Source organism: Serinus canaria, chromosome 3 (assembly GCF_022539315.1).
Source record: "Serinus canaria isolate serCan28SL12 chromosome 3, serCan2020, whole genome shotgun sequence".
NCBI classification, from domain to species: domain Eukaryota; kingdom Metazoa; phylum Chordata; class Aves; order Passeriformes; family Fringillidae; genus Serinus; species Serinus canaria.
The window spans coordinates 4,646,275-4,663,758 of NC_066316.1; the positions used below are offsets into that span (position 1 = coordinate 4,646,275).

The 17,484-nt window shown below is 51.3% G+C and overlaps 2 protein-coding genes across 4 annotated transcripts in view; both read left to right on the plus strand.

Annotated features, from left to right (window-relative positions):
• Positions 1 to 4,888, plus strand: part of LOC103819260 (two pore calcium channel protein 1-like) — an 11,690-nt gene extending 6,802 nt beyond the window's left edge. The window contains exons 11-19 of one of the 2 annotated variants that reach the window (XR_007777355.1): positions 494 to 679; positions 940 to 1,004; positions 1,271 to 1,358; positions 1,600 to 1,669; positions 1,753 to 1,792; positions 2,208 to 2,427; positions 2,535 to 2,625; positions 3,232 to 3,345; positions 3,734 to 3,852. Coding sequence is in view for 1 of the 2 variants with exons in the window: in XM_050973056.1 (XP_050829013.1) it covers positions 494 to 679; positions 940 to 1,004; positions 1,271 to 1,358; positions 1,600 to 1,669; positions 2,208 to 2,427; positions 2,535 to 2,625; positions 3,232 to 3,345; positions 3,734 to 3,852; positions 4,405 to 4,550 (1,099 nt within the window). In the remaining variant the exon portion in view is untranslated. Of the gene's footprint in view, positions 1 to 493; positions 680 to 939; positions 1,005 to 1,270; positions 1,359 to 1,599; positions 1,670 to 1,752; positions 1,793 to 2,207; positions 2,428 to 2,534; positions 2,626 to 3,231; positions 3,346 to 3,733; positions 3,853 to 4,404 lie in introns of those variants that run through there. The other variant, XM_050973056.1, reaches the window with a different exon arrangement.
• Positions 4,889 to 5,217: 329 nt separating this feature from the next.
• BUB1 (BUB1 mitotic checkpoint serine/threonine kinase) lies at positions 5,218 to 17,484 on the plus strand. 2 transcript variants are annotated; one of them, XM_018918107.3, is made up of 25 exons: positions 5,218 to 5,295; positions 5,496 to 5,555; positions 5,643 to 5,787; positions 6,025 to 6,221; positions 6,758 to 6,798; positions 7,063 to 7,157; positions 7,457 to 7,503; positions 7,606 to 7,796; positions 7,997 to 8,145; positions 8,921 to 9,234; positions 9,874 to 9,926; positions 10,442 to 10,582; positions 11,346 to 11,441; positions 11,763 to 11,853; positions 12,246 to 12,321; positions 12,823 to 13,003; positions 13,497 to 13,575; positions 13,972 to 14,195; positions 14,580 to 14,720; positions 15,282 to 15,397; positions 16,036 to 16,197; positions 16,306 to 16,463; positions 16,556 to 16,733; positions 16,904 to 17,010; positions 17,191 to 17,484. In XM_018918107.3, the coding sequence occupies exons 1-25, from the start codon at positions 5,279 to 5,281 to the stop codon at positions 17,384 to 17,386; spliced, it is 3,255 nt and encodes a 1,084-aa protein (XP_018773652.2). In that variant the 5' UTR covers positions 5,218 to 5,278; the 3' UTR covers positions 17,387 to 17,484. The 2 variants fall into 2 exon arrangements, with proteins under 2 accessions (XP_018773652.2, XP_050828888.1); XM_050972931.1 differs by having other exon boundaries at positions 9,038 to 9,234.

Sequence of the window (17,484 nt, forward strand, 5' to 3'; positions counted from 1 at the left end):
TTGCCTCTTGTGCTTCCACTGGATATCACTGAGAAGAGTCTGGCTCCATCTTCCCTGCACCTTCCCATCAGGTATTTATGCACAGGAGCTGCTCCTGACCCTTCTTCCTGTCAGGCTGGACTACCCCAGCTCTCCCAACACATCACATTGCGGTGTCCTGTCATTCTGTCACTTCTGTGACCTTTCATGTGCTGGTTCTGTGTGTTCAGGCCTCTCTGGTACTGGGGAGCCCAGCTGACCCTGGTTCCTCCCTCAGCACCTCCAAGTGTGGCTGAGTAGGTGGGGAAAAATCACTTCCCTGGACCTGTTAGCCAAATTCTGTGTTGGACTTCAAGAGCAAAACTAAACTCTTCAGTGACTCCCCCCAGTTCTCAGCTTTGAGGAGAGCTGATGGGTAAAGAATTTTCGAGAGAGGAGGCAAAGAGCTCCTGAAATAACTGTGTGACTTTGGCCTTCTTGGGAGCTGCAGACTGATCTCTCTTGGTTCTTGCAGGGCTTTTGTTTGGACTTATGATGCCATCATCCTGATAAATGCTGTCTTCATTGCTCTGGACGAGGAAAGCCCCTACATTTCCTATGCAGAGTGGGTGTTCCTTGCTCTGTACATCATCGAGATCCTCCTCAAGGTCTACACTTATGAACCCAGGGAGTTCTTTGGCAAAACCCAGTTCTGGAACTGGTGAGTGGGCTGGAAGTTTGTGTGGAGTGTGGTGAGTGCTGTGCTCAGCTCCTCAAGCACTGAAAGGCTCTGAACTCCTGTGCCAGGGTGTGTTGAAGGTGAATCAGAGGTTGTTGTGACAAAGCTCTCCCATGTGCCCGTAGCCTGAGCTGGCCCAGGGCTGCCTGGCCCTGATGTGAGGAGCAGGGGTCACTCCTTGTTAAACCCCACTCCTGTCCCTGTCCCCCAAAATCTAACAGCAGTGCCTTCCCTCGTGCCAGGTTTGACACTCTCATCATCTTTGCTGCCCTGACTGCAACGATTCTCAATGCCACCCTCAAGTCCAGTAAGTGCAGCTTGAGCAGCCTGCATGCCTTGGGAATCTTGGTGTCCTCTCCAGCCTTCTGCCAGCACCTCAGGCTTGAGAGGCTTTGTGACCAGACAAGGAATTTCTAAGAACTAACCCAGTCTTCCTCTTTTTATTTCTTTTTTTTTTTTTTAGCTCCCTTTTGTAGTGTTTAACAAGGACACAATCGTAACAAATGAAAGAATTTTATCTAAACACCTCCCTGCTTTGTTTTCATAATAAAACCATCTTTGTTCTTTTTTCAGCCATGAAGTACAACAGCCAGCAGATCCTGGACATTGTGTTCATCCTGAGAGTCCTCAGGCTGATCCGGATTGTTGACAGCATTCAGAGGTGGGGAGGAAAGCGGGCTGGGAGGTGGTTTGGGGGGAGGGGTGCTCTGTGCCAGAGGAGGTGCTCCGTGTGCCCACACTGACCATGGCCATGCCACAGAGCTTCCCAAGGCCTTCTCCCAGCCTGCTGGGATGGGCCCAGTGGCTGCAGCCTCTCTGGAGGCTTTCTCTGGGGACGTGGGGAGTGTGGGTGGCCCGGGTGTGACAATGGTGTGACAGTGACCAGCGTGGGCTCCCTGCAGGTTCCAGGTGATCATGAACACCCTGATAAACATCGTCCCGACCATGCTGACTTTTGGTGGGCTCACTCTGGTAAGAAATCCCGGTGTGTTGGCTGAAAGCACTCCAGTTTCACAGAAGTGTGTCATAAATCTCACGCTCATGCTGTTTCCAAGGGGATAAATGCAATTCCCTGGATGGCAGGCCCCTGGAACTGTAAGTACCCGTTTGAGTCGTGGCCATTGTGCAAGCGAAGGGCTGCATTCCTGCTTTTTCCTGGATCAGGGCATCCTCCTTGGATCCGTGGGGTGTTCTGGCAGCCTGGGCTTTGCATCATAAGGAATCAAATCATGGTTTGGGCAAGAGGCTGAATGAGAAACCTGGATTCCAGATGATTTCCTAAAATGAGCTGCTGTTGTGATTGGGAATATTTCCTATCCGTGTATTTGTCGTTCTTGGCTAATTATTCCTGCTTGGTGATTGCTGTTGGGTGGCTTGGGGCTCTTGGAGTCTGTGCTGCCCTCCAGCCCCTTGCTGTGCCTGTGGAAACTGGAAAACCTGTTGGGGTGCTGAGCTTGCCCTGGGGCTTGCAGCTTGCTGGAGAAGCAGGTGATGGGGTTTCTCTTCCCAGGTTGTGTATTGTGTGTTTGCTATCGTTGGCATGGAGTTATTCCACGGGAAAATCCAGTACTTCCCAGCCAACTCAAATGCTCCTCACGCCCTGGAGTGTGGGAATCCAGCTCTCAAGGATTCCCTGTTTGCCCGTGGGAAGTACTGCAAGAACAACTTCAACAACTTCGCCTCGTCCTTCATCGTCCTCATGGAGCTCACTGTGGTCAACCAGTGGCACGATATCCTTGGTGGGGCACGTTCCCAGCTGGATCCTTGGGACATTTCCTGGGTTTCTGGTTCCTCCCTCAGCTCCTCCTTTCCTCTTTTCCCTTAACTCCCTCTCCACTCTTTGCCAATGGATTTGCCAACGTGACAGCTCAGCCTGCCAAGCTCTACTTCATCGCCTTCCACATTGTGATGGTGATAATCATTGTCAAGTACGTTTTTGGGGTGATTTCCTCTGCTTTGGATGGAAAAGGGGATCTGCCCCTGTCAGGGCACTGCTGGTGGGTGCTGGGGTCACCCACTGGAGACAGATGGGACGTGTCTAAAGGGACCCACTGTGTGGTGGTGTTTGCAGGGGTCCCGGGACGAGGGAGGAGACGAGAATCTTGACTCCGTGTTTCAGATTTACTGTTTTATTATATGTATTACATTAAAATAAAATTGTATATCAAAACTACACTAAGGAATAGAAGAAAGGACTTCATCAGAAGGCTAGCAAGGAAAGGAATGGAATGATAAAACAAGCTGGTGACTCTCAGAGTCTGAGCCAGCTCACTGTGATTGGTCATTAACCAAAGATGCACCTGTTGCATTCCACATCAGCAGATAATCATTGTTTTTCTTTTCCTCTGAGGCTTCTCAGGAGAAGAGTCCTGGCAAAGGGATTTTTCAGAAAATATCATGGCAACACCCCTGGGTGCTGCTCTAACCTGGAGGGGATGGAGCACTTTCCCTGGAGGGGAATGAGCCTGGGCACTCTGGGACAGTCAGTGCCAGGGAGGAAATGCTGTCTCAGTTCTGCTCCTTGTTTCTTTCAGCATCTTCGTGTCGTTCATCCTGGAAGCTTTCTTTGTGGAGTACTCCCTGGAGAAGAGTGAAGTGGAAACTGCCATCGAGCAGAAAATCCAGGAGCTGGGAATGGGAGTTCAAGAGTAAGCCCCCAAATGTACCCAGGCTGGATGTGGCCAGTTTGGCACCACTGATGAGGGAAAACCACCCTCTGTGTCGGGGTGTGAGCTGACATTCTCCTTCCTTGTCACAAAGTTCTGGCTCATCTTCCTGAAAAATGGAGATTCCTCTTCCCTCTCTTGAAGTTCTGGCTCCTCTGCTGGCTCAGGTGCCAGTAGAAGGCCACTGGTGTTGGCTTTGCTGCCTCCTGTGGCTCTTCCAGCTGGGAATTCCAGCCCAGAGGACAGGAAAGATGCTGGAAAATAACCCCATGGCTGGTGCTTGTCCTGTCCCACTGAGAACCCATCACTGCTGGGCTCCCAGGGTGGGATGTGAGCCCTTCCCAGGGTAATTCCTGGCCTTGCTGTGCAGGGATGAGCTCCAGCACGAACAGCTCCTTGACAACATGGAGAGTGCAGAGCACGAGCTCGAGGGGGAAGGTGGAGCCAAGCCACAGAGCAAAGGGCTGGTCTTCAAAATTGCCTCCAAACGTAAGTGTGACCCTCCAGGGCATCCAGGCCCAGGGCTCCCAGCTGTTCCTGGGGAAGCTCCCAATCCCTGCTGCTCCCTTGGGGCTTTAAAAGCAGCTAAACCCCACCTGGAAACTTTGGCACAGCGGTGGACATGTGATATTTGTTGTCTGTTTTTACTTCTCTAGCATCTTCTCCTCTCCCACCTCAGCCCTTGGGTGTTCCTTGTCTTCAGTAGCTCCCTCTGGAGACACTGCCCTGCTGGCCGAGGTCCTGTTTTCCTTCCTCCTTCCTCTGTGGGCTTTGCATTCCTGCTGCCTGGGATCCTTCCTTCTGGCTCGGTGATTGCTTCCCTCCTTCTCCTGGCTTTCCTGCTGTACCTCAGCTTTCCACTGTGTGGGAACAGAAGGGCTTAAAATCCCAAATAATGGCCTTACCTTCAAGAAGGGCTCGGAGTACTGAAAGTGGATGGGATGGGACAGAGGGAATGTAATTTGGGGGATTTTCTTGCCTGTTTGAAGGTGTCCAGAGGAGCACATCTGGTGCTCATAGGGCCTTTTTTTGTCCCCCCAGGATACAGGACAGTGGATGCTCTGCTCCAGCGCATGTTCGAGGCAGAGATTCCCCTGGAGGAGGAAGGCCCTTCCTTTGAAGAGATCCTGAACTTGTCCCCCACCTCGGCTGTTCCCAGGAGCCCGAGTTCCGAGAGTGCAGCCTGAGGGGGGAGGATCAGGGAATGGAGCTCATTCCCGGCTGTCCAGGTGCTCCCTGGCTGCTCCCACGCGTGGGGCCCGGGTGACACGGTGGGAACAAACAGCTCTGTCCTGTAAAGGAGCTTCATCTCATGTAAAGTCCCATATAAACCTCTGGAATGCGGGCAGGAGTCGGAGCCTCCGGCCGTGCCCGGGCTGGGACGGGGCCGCGGGCAGTATGTTATGGAATAACTCCTTCTTGTAACTGGAATTGTATCGCAGCACTTTTATATGCAGCTCTGGAGCGCTGTACGCTGAATGAAGCAGCTCTTTAGCACAATAAATTCAGCAGTTTGGAAAAACGATGGAATAGCTCCGAGTTAATGAGGGGAGAGGGTTGCGGCTGCTGCATGATAACGTGTGGGGCTTGGAGGTGGAAATGAGGAGGGGGGAGAGGAGTGGGGGCAGCTCCTCGCTCCCAGGGCGCTGCCCAGCCTTTCCCTTTTCCCAATTCCTCCTTTCTTTCCTCATTTCCCTCGGGCCTGGCCCCGGGGCGCCGTCCAGCGGCCGCGGCGGGAACTGCACCCACGGAGGGCGGTGTTTCCTGTGTGATTGATGGGGCCAACGGCCAATGGGGAATGCAGTGCGGGCCGAGGGCTGGCCAATGGGGAATGCAGTGGGGGCCGAGGGCTGGCCAATGGGGAGGCGGTGCGGGGCCGCGCGCGGCCAGTTTGAATCGGCGGGAGCGGTTGGGCATGGACGAGTCCGGGCGGTGAGCGGGGAAAGGGATAACGGGATAGCGGGATGGATAACGGGATACCGGAATAGCGGGATGGGGAGCGGGATCGGTGGGTGCTCCGGAGCTGTGCGAGTGGCCAAGAGGCGCTGTGGGGGTGGCAGAGCCTCCTCCCACCCCGGGCGCTTCCCAGCCTCCCTGATCCCAGATTCCCTGACCCGGCGTTTTCCCTGCAGGAATTACGAGGCTCAGATCCGGAACTACCGCGGGCCCGACCCGCTGGAGCCGTGGGACAGGTGAGCGTTGGGCCTGGCTGGGGTGCCCCATCCCGGCCCGGGATCTGCCCCTTCCCGGGCTCGGAGCTGACCCTGGAACGGTTCCAGGTACCTGCAGTGGGCGGAGGGATGTCTCCCTCTCCAAGAGAAGCAGAGGCGCTGGCCCGAGCTCCTGGAGAAGCTGGTGGAGCAGTTCGTGAGCGACAAGCGGTACCAGCAGGACCCGCGGTTCTTGCGCTACTGCGTCAAGCTGGTGGGTACAGCCGCGGTTCTCTGGGAATTCCATTATCCTCATCTGTTCACACCGCGGTTCTGGCACTGCGCAGAGCTTGGGGAGGAGCGGGAGGCCTTAGGAATTCTGATCCTCTGCAGGGCAGGGGGATGAGAAAAAAGCAAGAGCGTGATTTTTAAGCTGTGTAGCTTGGGGAGATTTGCCTGAAGTTCTCTGATACTTTTCTCTTGTGATGACGAGGAAACTCTTGTTGTGCAGGCAGAGTTCATCTCTTCCCCCAGCCAGTACTTTGAGTACCTGCACGGGCAGGGAATCGGAGCCAGGAGCTCGGATTTCTACCTGGCCTGGGCTCAGCTGCTGCTCAAGGAGGGAAACGTGCAGGGAGCAGCAGCCGTGCTCCAAAAAGGGCTCCTCAACCAGGCACAGCCCCGGGAGAACCTGCAGCAGCTCCACTGGTAACTCTGGGGCCTCTTCTGCTCGTTTACTCAGTGCTCATAATTACTCATAATTAACCACGGGTAGCATGGTTGGTTTTTTTTTTTTTTTTTTTAATTATTTTTTAAATTTTTTTTTTTCAGCGTTCTTATTTTTGGTAAAGGGAGGTTTAAACTTAATAATGTTTCTTTGCTGTTGAATATTTATTGGGTGTTCTGGGATGGATGTTAAAAAAAAATATATCCCAGAGTGAAGCAGATCCTTGAGCTGAGTCTTGGAGTTAAGCATTTAGTTCTGGGAAGATAAATGCAAAAGGCCAAAAGCAAAATTTAATATAAAACATAAAGGCAATACCCAATTCTGTTCTCCTACTGCCTCTTGAAGGCTGTTTTAGTTTTGCAGTCGTGGAGATGTCCATACACAGTAAAAATCTTGCTTTTCATTGTTGCATTTCATTGTATTCATTGTACAAGGATATCCAAGATTGCTGGGAGGTGGGGAAGGGTGAGGGACAGGGGATTTCACGGCAATAACTGAGGGGTTTTTTGCACTTTAGCTCCCTGCAGAGTTATGATCCTCGGAATCCTCCTTTGCAAGGTGAGGATGAAGTCTACTGTTTGATCTGTAGCTCCTCTAAATGAATTTTTTACCTCAATGAGTGAATTTTGTCACTAAAAAAAAACAAATTCCCCGTAGAAATCACTTTATTTTTCCTCTTTATATGAAAAATCCTTAAGGGCAATGTATTCAAAACGAGTTATTAATTTTCCACTGTTTCAACTTAATCAAAATTCACAAAGGAGCAAACAATTTTCACTCATTATTGAGTAGAAAATGCTTATATCATATTTTCTGTCCCAGACCCTGCTGCTGTGAAACCACTCCAGACTTCCCATGCTGCAAATCAAATGGCTCCTCCAAAAGGGGTTTCAAGCCCTAATCCCTGCAAAACTCAGGTAAAGCATGAATTACTTGGGAGAGATGTTTCATGAAGAGTTGGGTTGGTGAGCTTGGCTGAACAGGGCAGACTGACTGTGTCTGCTGTATCTCAAAACTGACACGGAGCTGATATTGCTGCTGGGATGCTTGCAGCAGGAAAACATCTCCATGGGAATGCCTCATCTGGGAAGCACTGGGACACACCCAGTGGCCTGTCACATTCCCAGAATCACAGGAATAATATTAGCAGTGGATTATGTGCCAGCTGTGCTGCTTGAACTTAATTTATTTTTTGTGTTTTATTTCCCTGCTTTAGGGTCTAGATGCTGCCGGTTCTCAGTCCTGTGCTGCTGGAAAAGAAGTGTAAGTGGTTGGGTGGCCCTTCCAAAGTCCCTCTGTGAGCAAGCCAGCTCTGTCCTGGGACAAACCCCCCAGGCCTGGCCCTCTTCTCCCTCTCCCTCCCAGGAACTACATCACCTACATCTCCAAGTCCGAGGTTGCTCCGAAGCCGCCGTCGGGCGCCGCGGGCTGGGAGCAGGTCCCCATGTACGACAAGAACCTGCTCCTGTGCCCGGGCTCCGAGCTCTCCTTCGAGGAGCTGAGGGCCAAGAGATACTTCAGGAAATATGAGCTCCTCAGGAGGCAGCAGGCACTGGGTATCCTCCTTTTCCCAGCTCTCCAAAGGGCCCTTTCCCGGTCAAGCTCACGCCTCGGGCTTCTTGTGTCCGTGCCACGTCAGTGGTGTCTCTCCTGAGGAGGCACAGAGAGCCACCAGCACACATAGATCCATTTAACCTGATTGTTTGTGGCCACACAGACCACGTGTACTCATCCAGTCTCACTGTTTGATCCTTAGAGGAGGAGCAGAAAGACTCCATGAGGAAAAAGGAGTCGGCAGTCCTGGAGCTCCAAGCCCTGCAGCAGAAGCTGGACCAGCTCACCCAGCTCTCCCGGAGCCTGGAGGAAACGAGACTGGAACCAGCAGCTGAGCCAAGCCAGAGGGTGGTGAGTGGTTCTGGGATGGACAGGAAGGCTCTGCCTGGGCTTATCCCCAAAATCCAGCCATGCTGTAGGAGCCAGGGTTGGTTTTTCCCTGGTGTGAGGCTGCAGCTGGGCTCTGCTGCTCCATGCAGAGCAAGGTGTGAGCCTGAGCTGCCCAATCTTCCTGGATGTGATAAACCCCCCTCAGGGGGCTTAGAGAGTGTACAAAGCTGAGCCACAGCTTTCACCAGCTCCAGGAGGTGCCTGCAGGCTTATTCCAGAGCCCAAAAATGGGCTGAATTCTTCCTGGGAATGCAGCCTTCAAACTGGGATGGGCTCAGCTCATCCAGGGCATGTCACAGATCCAGACAGACACCACGCTCTGGCTCTGGGCTTTATTCAGAGCTTATTGCAAAAAGGAAGGAAGAGGGGGGGGAAAAATAGGAGTAAAAATGTGCTTGATATGTTTTCCTAAGAGAGCAGTGGAATGGGATCTTTCTCCAGTCTGGAGGCTGAGGCTGCAACACCAGCGTGGAAAACCTAGCACAGCTTGCAACCCCCAGATTTTAAAGGTTTCACCCTGAACTGTGGCTTTGCTTCTCCACAGTTTAGCTTGAGATGCAGCTAGAAGTTCTCTCAGGTTCTGGGCATGTGGAACTAACAGGAAAAATGGGAATGGCTGTACTTGGGGGCAGCCTAAAGGTTCTGTTATATTCTGCTCATGTGGAGCTGGTGGAGAGAAGGGAATGGCTGCATCTGGGGGAGTTGGGGTGTCACAGAACACTTCTCATCCCTAAAGGTGCCCCCGTCTGTGAGGCCCAGCTCATCCCACATCCCAGGGAGCTGGATGACGCCTGCTCCAGGGCTGGATGTGCCAAAGGGCCAAGCTCTGGTGCCTGAGCAGCCCCAATTCCAGGCTCCCACCCTGCGGCCAGCGAAGCCCCTTGGCAGCCACGTCCCAAGCACCTCCCCCTGGGAAGCACCGGAGGAGAAGGACCCAGCTGGAGCTCGGGCAGAGCCTGGGGAGCTCCAGAAGAGTTTGCTGCACCCTGCCTTCAGTGCTGCTCCAGCTCAGGAACGGGCTGGTCCTGGCCCTCGGAGCACGGGAGAACTGTGAGTGTCAGCAGGCTCCCCCCTCTCTGCAGTTGTGTCCTCAGGCTCCTCCAGAATTGGCTGAAAAGGAGCCTTTCTTCTCCTGCTGGGAAAAAAATACCTGACCTGAAACCACTCTTTATTAAACTTAGATCAAACTTGGTCCTCATGGCCACGTTTAATTCCTTTCACCCTGTGGTTTAATTGCAGTGAGAGGAAATTTGGTGTGTAATGCCTGGAATAAAACCCAGGAAGTGCTCTGCTCCTGCAGATGCCACTCCAAGGTCTCCGAGAAAGATAAAAAGTGCTGGTACTTCTCTCCTGCACTTTTGCTGGGGGACTTGGCCACAAAACGGGGGGGAGCAGAGGGGGAAACCCAGGCTGGCAAAGCAAGGGAGGCTCAGTGGGCTTGGCCAATGTGGGAACAGTTGTTCCCTCATATTCTGGAATTCCTTGGAGGCAAACTGTGTCCAAGGAGAGCTTTTAATGCATTTTAACCTTTTTAAAGGACTCTGCTGGCTCCCAGGTTATTGGCAGCTGTAGGAGAAACTTTCCAGGGCGATCTTTATTAAAGGACCTCTCCCTTCATTGAAAAGGAGATTAAAAAGGGATTTCAGTAGCTTTCATTCCAAGGTAATGTTGTGACTCTTTCTTCTGAAGGTCCCCTAACAAAGGATCCACTGGATTAACTCCTGCTGTGGATGTGAAGGAAGGTAAGGAACCTTTGGATGGGGACTGGTGCCATTGGTGTGGCTGCTCCCAGCTGGGAATCATCAACTGTCTGTGGACACCAGTTCCAACCCTGGCAAAGCTTCCTGACTTCCCAGCCTTCATCCCTGCATGTGTGTGCAGGGTCTCTCTATCCCTTCCATGGAACATGGATGCAGTCCCTGTTCCCATGTTCTGAGCAGTTCCTTTTGGAGCATGGCTGGGAATCACTCTTTGTCCTCGCTGCCTTCCTGCTTCACTTTCTGTGTCAGCATAGAGCATTCCTGGGAATTGCAGATGGATTCCTTGGAAGCCACCCAGCTGTCCCAGGTCCCTCTTGGCCTCCAGGGCAGCCTCCCTTGGGAGTCTGCCACGCAAATCTCTGAGCAAGCCAAAATCTCTCCCCAAATTCTGTGTCGCTGCTGCTCCTTTTGTTTACTTCCCTCACTAATATTTTGCTGGAATGCTCATAAACAATCCCAGGCTCCTTCAGGAATGATCCTGCCCTTGTGTTTTCCAGCCTCCAGAGTTGGGAATTCCTCCTTTGCCTATGGGAATGCTTCCCAGGCCACGCCCAACACCTCGCTGGGAGGAGCAATGGGGACGACAACGCCCTTCAAGGTGCAGCCATCACCCACGGTCCACACGAAGGAAGCCTTGGGTAAGGTCTGGAATAAAGTTTTCCTTCCCCTGGAATCCCTGGGATCTTCCCTGGGAGTGTTAGTGGAGCCTTTTCTAGCCAAGGGAGCTGCTCAGGGATGGGCATGTGCACCATCCAAGGAGGAAAATAACATTACATCATTAACTGGGATTATCTGGGTGACCCAAAACTTCTGACCAGACACTGATGTTTTAACAGCATCCCAGCAGTTCCTGGATAAATCACTGCCAGGCATCTCTGGGAGTGTGTTGGCTGAGCTGCTTTGCCAGGGAATCCTGTTGGGGAGGTGAAGATCTAATCCACACTAATTTGGAAGTTCACAGTCAGCTCTGCTCCATGCTGAGCTGAATAAAAATGGGGAACAAATCCAAACCCCCAAAGCCTGTGGCACTCATTAGTCCTACAAATTGCTAAGTTTTCCAAAAATCTGAGAAATTAAAGGAGAATTTGCTCTCTCAGGGAACTTGGAATTTCCCCTTGGAGAGGGAATAAAAAGGGAATAAAATGACCAAGTTGTGTGTTGGCCAAATTGGCCCTTCCTGGGTCTGATCAGTTGTCTGAGGTGTTTAAATGCAAGAGGGAGGAATAACTGGTTATTGACTGCTGACAAAATTATAAGAATACAATTAATTGGCTTTTAAGGCTGTTAGAGTTAATTGGCATTTGATTTGGCTACTACACAATGGGAGGACCTCTGAAAATTTCTTTTTCTGGGAGTGTTATTCCTTCACTATTTATTGCTTTGTATTTCTTTCTTTCTTAGGAGTTCTCATGGATATGTTCCAAACACCCTTCTTGCCTGAGCCGTCTCCCCTGGAAGACAGTGAGGAACAATTTGAAGCCTTTTGCAGAAAAAGTGGTGTGTGCTCTTTGTTTTCCCAGTCCATGGAATTCCATCCTTTATTTCCCATTGGCACCTCCCACCAGCCCTTGCTGTAGGAGTTGAGCCAGTCTGAAACCCAGGGGCTTCACAAGAGTGAGCAGGGAGAGATTTCACATCTGGGGTTGGGCTGGAAAAATCTTCTTTCCAAGAGTTTATGGGAAAGGTGATTGGAGTGGGAATTGTGCAGGTGCAGCTGGATGGAGCCCTGAGCACCACGTGCCTGGAGAGGGGGGAGAAGGTGGCTGTGTAAATAATCTTTATTGGGTGGAGATAACAGGGGTTATCTTTTATTTTCAGAGCCTGGTGGGTGTTTGAAAACTAGCATTGCTGTCCCTGCCACTCCTGCCTTTGCCATCTTTGAGGATGAGGAGGAGAAGGAGAATGGAGGGTAAGGAGGGAAAAGGGAGCAGCTGAGCTCAGCTCCTTAAAAATCAGGGGAAAAATCGATCCCATTCCATGGGACTTGGCTGTGGCTGTGCCAGGATACATCTGGTGGCAGCTGCCTGGAGTGGCAGGAGAAAAGCAGGAGTTGCTGCTCTGGGATTGCACAACTTCCCTGTTTGGACAGTGCTTGGGAGGGCTCGGACAGTGCCTCCATTCCCTGCGGAATTTGGGTATAACTCCGAGCTGCTGCAGCTTCTCCAAGTGGCTGCAAATGGGGCTCCTAAAATAAAAACTAAAAATTCAAGTTAAAACCAACCAACCTTGGTTGTGACCACTGTGCCTGGGTTTGAAGGCTCCTGGGGAAAAGCTGTTCTGAAGTTCTGGGTCATTTTTCAGGATCCCACAGCACAAGAACAAACCAGAGGAGCCCAGAACTTTTGGAGAGCATCCCTTGACTGACTGTGCAGCAGAAGTGAGTGGTGATCCTGCAGGGAATAGCCTTGGAAGTGGGTTATGCACTTGGGAGGGTTACCACAGTGGCTGGATTCACCTCTGCTCTATCCCAATCCCATAATATTCCTAGGAATGATGCCTGCTGGAAGCTGGATACTTCTTCCCATTTGTTGAGGGTTTTTGATTGTTGATTGACATAAAATTGATGGAGAACTCAAATGTGGGGAGTTGGCATCAGTTTGGGGGAAAAAAGAGACATTTCATCTTCCTGCAGCCACCTTGCAGCTTCCATAGCCAAGGAAATGGGTAAAACTGGGATAGAAGAGATCCCTCCCCATGGGATTGGCTTTTCCAGGCTCCCACAGCAATTTCTGGTGGTCTGGCATTTTGCTGTGGCTTTGACTATTACCAACATTCAGACCTAGTCTCAAACTATGGAAACGTGGGATTTTGTTTATATTTCAGGATAATTTTGATGGTTTCATTTCAAATCTTGATTCTTTTTGTTTTTCCTGCCTAGGAAGAAACAGGGACCACGGAATTCCTGCGGGATGATTACACGGTGTGGAATGGCCCCTGCAGCAACAAAGCCCTGGCTGCCAGTCCAGACAACACCAGGGATTTTGCCCGAGCTGCCCAGCTCATGTCCACACCCTTCAATTACCTGGCAGCCCCTTCCCAGCCCCCTTTGCAGGACAGAGGTAAAATAAGGAATGTTTGGTGTGGAAAACATTGAATTTGGTGCCTCGTGGCTCCATTTCTGCCCAAATCCAAATCCCACCCATGTGTGGCTCCCACTGCTGCCACCACTGAGTCCACATTCCCCGTGGAAGAGCAGCTCATAAGCTCTCCAAGGATTTTTAATTGGGATAAGAGGAGGTGGTGAGGGACAAGAGAGGCTTTCTGTGTCCAGCTGCTGCTGCTGTGAGCCATTCCAAAGGGTTGGGAATATCCAAACATTGGCTGATTCCCATCTGGGAGCACCTTTATGCTGCTCTGCCCCTTTTAAGTCTTGGGATCTGCTCCCTGGAGAAATCCAGCTGTTTTTTTAACTTGGATATTTGAAATGAGGCTTTGCTGAGTTCTGGTCTTTGTGGCAGCAGCTTTCAGAGCTGCTGGGTGAGAATCCTCCAATATTCCTGCTTTTGGGAAAATCAACATTGATTTGCTCCTGTTCTTGCTCCCTTTGTGCAGCCTGTAAGGAAAATTTGCCCCAGATGAATTTGGAATTCTCTGGAGAACTGCACAAGCAGCCAAAGCCCAAGAAGTTAAGGTATGCTGCTCCAGTGTAAGTTTCCCAAGGTTTTCCACTGTTTCAGCCTGGCTCTGCCCAGCACTCTGGGGGTAAATGGACCTGGGTTTGGTGACCATGCCCCAAAATTCCTTCCAAGATTTAAGTTCTGCCCCATGGAAATTAAAAATTAACTGGCCAAAAATCCACTGTTTTCTTCTCTTGGTAAACTTGGGAATTATTAGGGAATGGGTAAAGTGACCGGACCAAATCTAATTTTCCTAAGAAAATTCCATTTTATTCACCTCCATGTTGGCCCTGGTGACATTTGACACATTTTTGCTCCCTAAAGGTGCCAAACCCCCCAGGCAGAAGGTCAATAATATGATACCATTATAACATTGTTAATAATTGATAATATTTTGTTTAAATCCGTAGCCCTGTTCTCCAACAAGTCCCAGAACAGAGAGGGCTCAGTGGGAACGTCCTGAAACAAGGGACTGGAATCCAGGGAATTGCTGCGGCTGCTTCCCAACCCCTGCACGAGCAGACAGCTCAGAGCAGAACTGGACATTCCTCCTGCCTTGGGGTGGATAGACCTTCCCAGGAGATGCTCTGTGGAGCTGGGCAGGACAGGACAGCGTGGAGCTGGAGACCTGCAGGTACACAGCATTCCCTGCTCCTCCTCCCTGCATTCCAAGGGCTGTGCTCTGTGCACTGGAGGGAGCAGTTCCATGATTCCTGCGAGGAGTCACTGCTCACCTGCCAGGGATGTGAGGAGGGATGAGTGTGGGCTGGACCTGGATTGCACATTGGATACTCCAGAGTGCACTTTGGGAAACTCTGGGTTTCTGGGCAGGTGCAAAAGATGGAGCGTCAAAATCAAGGAATACTTCACATATCAAGGAATACTTCCCGTATCCTTACCCCTCCTGGGGGTTTTGGTTTATTCTTTAAATTAGTGATGCTCTCTCAAACCCAAGCTTGTTACCTCCTTGGAATGAACACCCAGAGCTCAAACACTTCCCTTTTTTTTTTCCATGAAGTCCTGGTGGAGAACCCCTGGGACAAGGAATTGATTGGCAAATTCCTGTCGGAGCTCCCGAAGCCACTCCACACCTACGCCAACTACTTTGAGTGGAAATCTCCCCTTCCATTCATCAAAGTGAGGGCTGAGCTCTCCCTGGGTAAGAGCTCCTTCCAACTTATCCCTGCCAAGCATTTCTTGAAGATTTTTCTAGGAGAACCTCTTGGAAGCGTGTGGGAATTCAGCCTCCACGTGTGTGTGTGTGTGTGTCTCCAGATTATCCCAGCCTCAGGTTGGGAATCAGGCCTGGGGCTGGTTTGTTTGCCTTTTGGATGAGGCATTTTTCCCAGTTCTCCCTGTAAACTGGGCCACAGCTCTCCAGCTCTGTGTGGAGCAGCAGCGGGCCCATGTCAACAAAAGCTGTAGGACAGGGATTGCAACATCCCTGTGGGACTTAAACATTGGTGTTTACTTTTCAGGGCATGCCCTTTGGAATTTGACTGCTTCCAGGGGGTCAGGCAAAAATAGAAACACTGGGGTCGAGTGTGTGGCACGTCCAGCACTCCTGCTCTCTCCTGTTCCTCACAGGAAGGGATTTTTAGGGAAAGACTTTAATCTAGGATTAAATAATTCATATATGGGCTTGTGCTTTTCTCTTTTTTTTCCTCCTGTTTTTCCTCCGTGGAGTTGGCAAGCGGGATTTAATGTTAATCTTTTAAAGGTTCCACCTCATTCCATGTGGACTGCTTGGCTGGAGAAGGAGCTTTTGCCCAAGTCTATCAAGCTTCCATCCTGGATGCCAGTAACCCTCAGAATAATCAGAAAGTGATATTCAAGGTCAGTGGTGTTGGGCCACAGCAGCTCTCCTGGAAGAATTCTGGAGTCTGACCCTCCCCTGGGTGGATTCACACACATCCTTGGCCTTCCCATGTCAGATCTGCCTTGGGACCTTTGTGTGGATCTCCTCTCCAACATTTAGTCCTTCAGGAAAATCTAAAGCCCCTCTTTAGCCCCTGAAGTGAAACTTTTTCGGGACAGAAAGGTGATTTAGGCTTTCTTTGGAGCATCAGGGATTCACAAGGGGTGTGTGGAATTGTGGCATGGGATTGAAGTCTAGATTTGAGAGGATTAATCATGGAGTTTTACCAGCTGAGGGTAATTATTGTGAGGGTGGGAAGGCCCTGGCTCAGGTTGCCCAAAGAAGCTGTGGCTGCCCCTGGATCCCTGGAAGTGTCCAAGGCCAGGATGGACGGGCTTGGAGCAACCTGGGATGGTGGAAAGTGTCCTGTGGCAGGGTGGGGAAGATGGGACTGGATCACCTTTCAGTTCCCTCCCAAACCAAACCATTCTGGGATAAGTTCAAGAGGGAAGATGCCTGATCTGCCATTAAAAACCACCAACAAAGCCCAGCCTGAGAGGAACCCCAGCTTTTACTGCTCCCAGATTTTCCCAGGACATCCCCTCCTTTCTTCCAGGTCCAGAAACCCGCCAACCCCTGGGAGTTCTACATTGCCACCCAGCTGGTGGAGAGGCTGAGCCCCAGCATGCACCACCTCTACATCCACTTCTATTCCGCCCATTTCTTCCCCAACGGCAGCGTCTTGGTGGGGGAGCTCCACAACTACGGAACGCTGCTCGTGAGTGCCACCAGCTTCTCTGCTCCTACAGAGCCTTCCCTCCTCCTGACTCACCTCCCTTGGGAATGTGTCGTGCCTCAATCCGTGCTGTGTGTCTCTGGCTTCCAGAACGCCGTCAACATTTACAAGAAGCTCCCAGAGAAGGTGATGCCCCAGGCCCTCGTCATCTACTTCGCTGTCAAAATCCTGCACATGGTGGAGGAGCTGCACAGCTGCCAAATCATCCACGGGGACATCAAACCCGACAATTTCATCCTGGGAGAAAGGCAAGTGTCTCCTGTTGTCACCGGATGCCACCACGTGGGAGCCTGGAGGCGCTGAGGGGGGTGTCCTGTCCTGTTTCTTGTCCTGGTTGAAGGTTCCTGGACAACAGCTCGTGCGACATCGACGGGCTCTGCCACGGCCTGACCCTCATTGACCTGGGCCAGAGCATCGACATGAAGCTCTTCCCCGAGGGAACAGCCTTCACTGCCAGGTGTGAAACATCTGGGTTCCAGTGCGTGGAGATGCTGACAAACAAACCGTGGAACTACCAGGTAAGGGATGCCCTGGGGTCTCAGAGCTTCCTGCACCCCGAACAACAACCGGACTCTGGTGCCAGAGCTGGAGCCTCTTGCAGAGCCTCTCCCCCTCCACAGGGTGTTTTCAGCTCCTTTTTGGTGCTCTGGGCGTGTTTCTGACACAAAACTGGTGTGGTTTTCTCTAGACAGACTACTTTGGGATCGCAGCCACCGTGTACTGCCTGCTCTTCGGGTCCTACATGCGCCTCAAGGATGACAACGGCGTCTGGAAGCCCGAGGGAACCTTCAGGAGGTGGGTGTCCAAAATATTCCCCAAATCTTTACCCTGGATTTCCTGGAAACCCACGCTAGTACCACATTGCTCTGAGGTCAGGTTCAGTCACAGCTTTCCTAACTGGGAGCAGAGTAAAAATGAGCATTTTAACAGCCGAATTTTGTGCTTTTTTTGATGCTTTTTTGTCCCTTTTTGCAGGCTCGCCAACGCTGAGCTGTGGAAGGAGTTCTTTGAGAGCCTGCTGAACATTCCCAGCTGCCACAACCTGCCTTCCCTCAGAGCCCTGCGCCAGAAGCTCAAGGATTTGTTTTGCAGGTCCTACGCTAAGGAAATCAAGTTCCTTCGGAACAGACTTGTTGTGTTGCTCATCGAGCACAAACGCTCACGGAAATAAGGGTTGAGCCTGCCCAGTTTCCAAGGACTTGGGGTTTTATGGATGTGGAATATTTTTGTAATAACTTGGTTTCAAATAATAAATGGGTTTGGGGTTGA

Coding starts and splice junctions, on each gene's coding strand:
- BUB1 (XM_018918107.3), top strand. Junction 13,576..13,971: donor CCAAAGCCCAAGAAGTTAAG/GTATGCTGCTCC, acceptor TTAAATCCGTAG/CCCTGTTCTCCAACAAGTCC. Junction 14,196..14,579: donor GTGGAGCTGGAGACCTGCAG/GTACACAGCATT, acceptor TTTTCCATGAAG/TCCTGGTGGAGAACCCCTGG.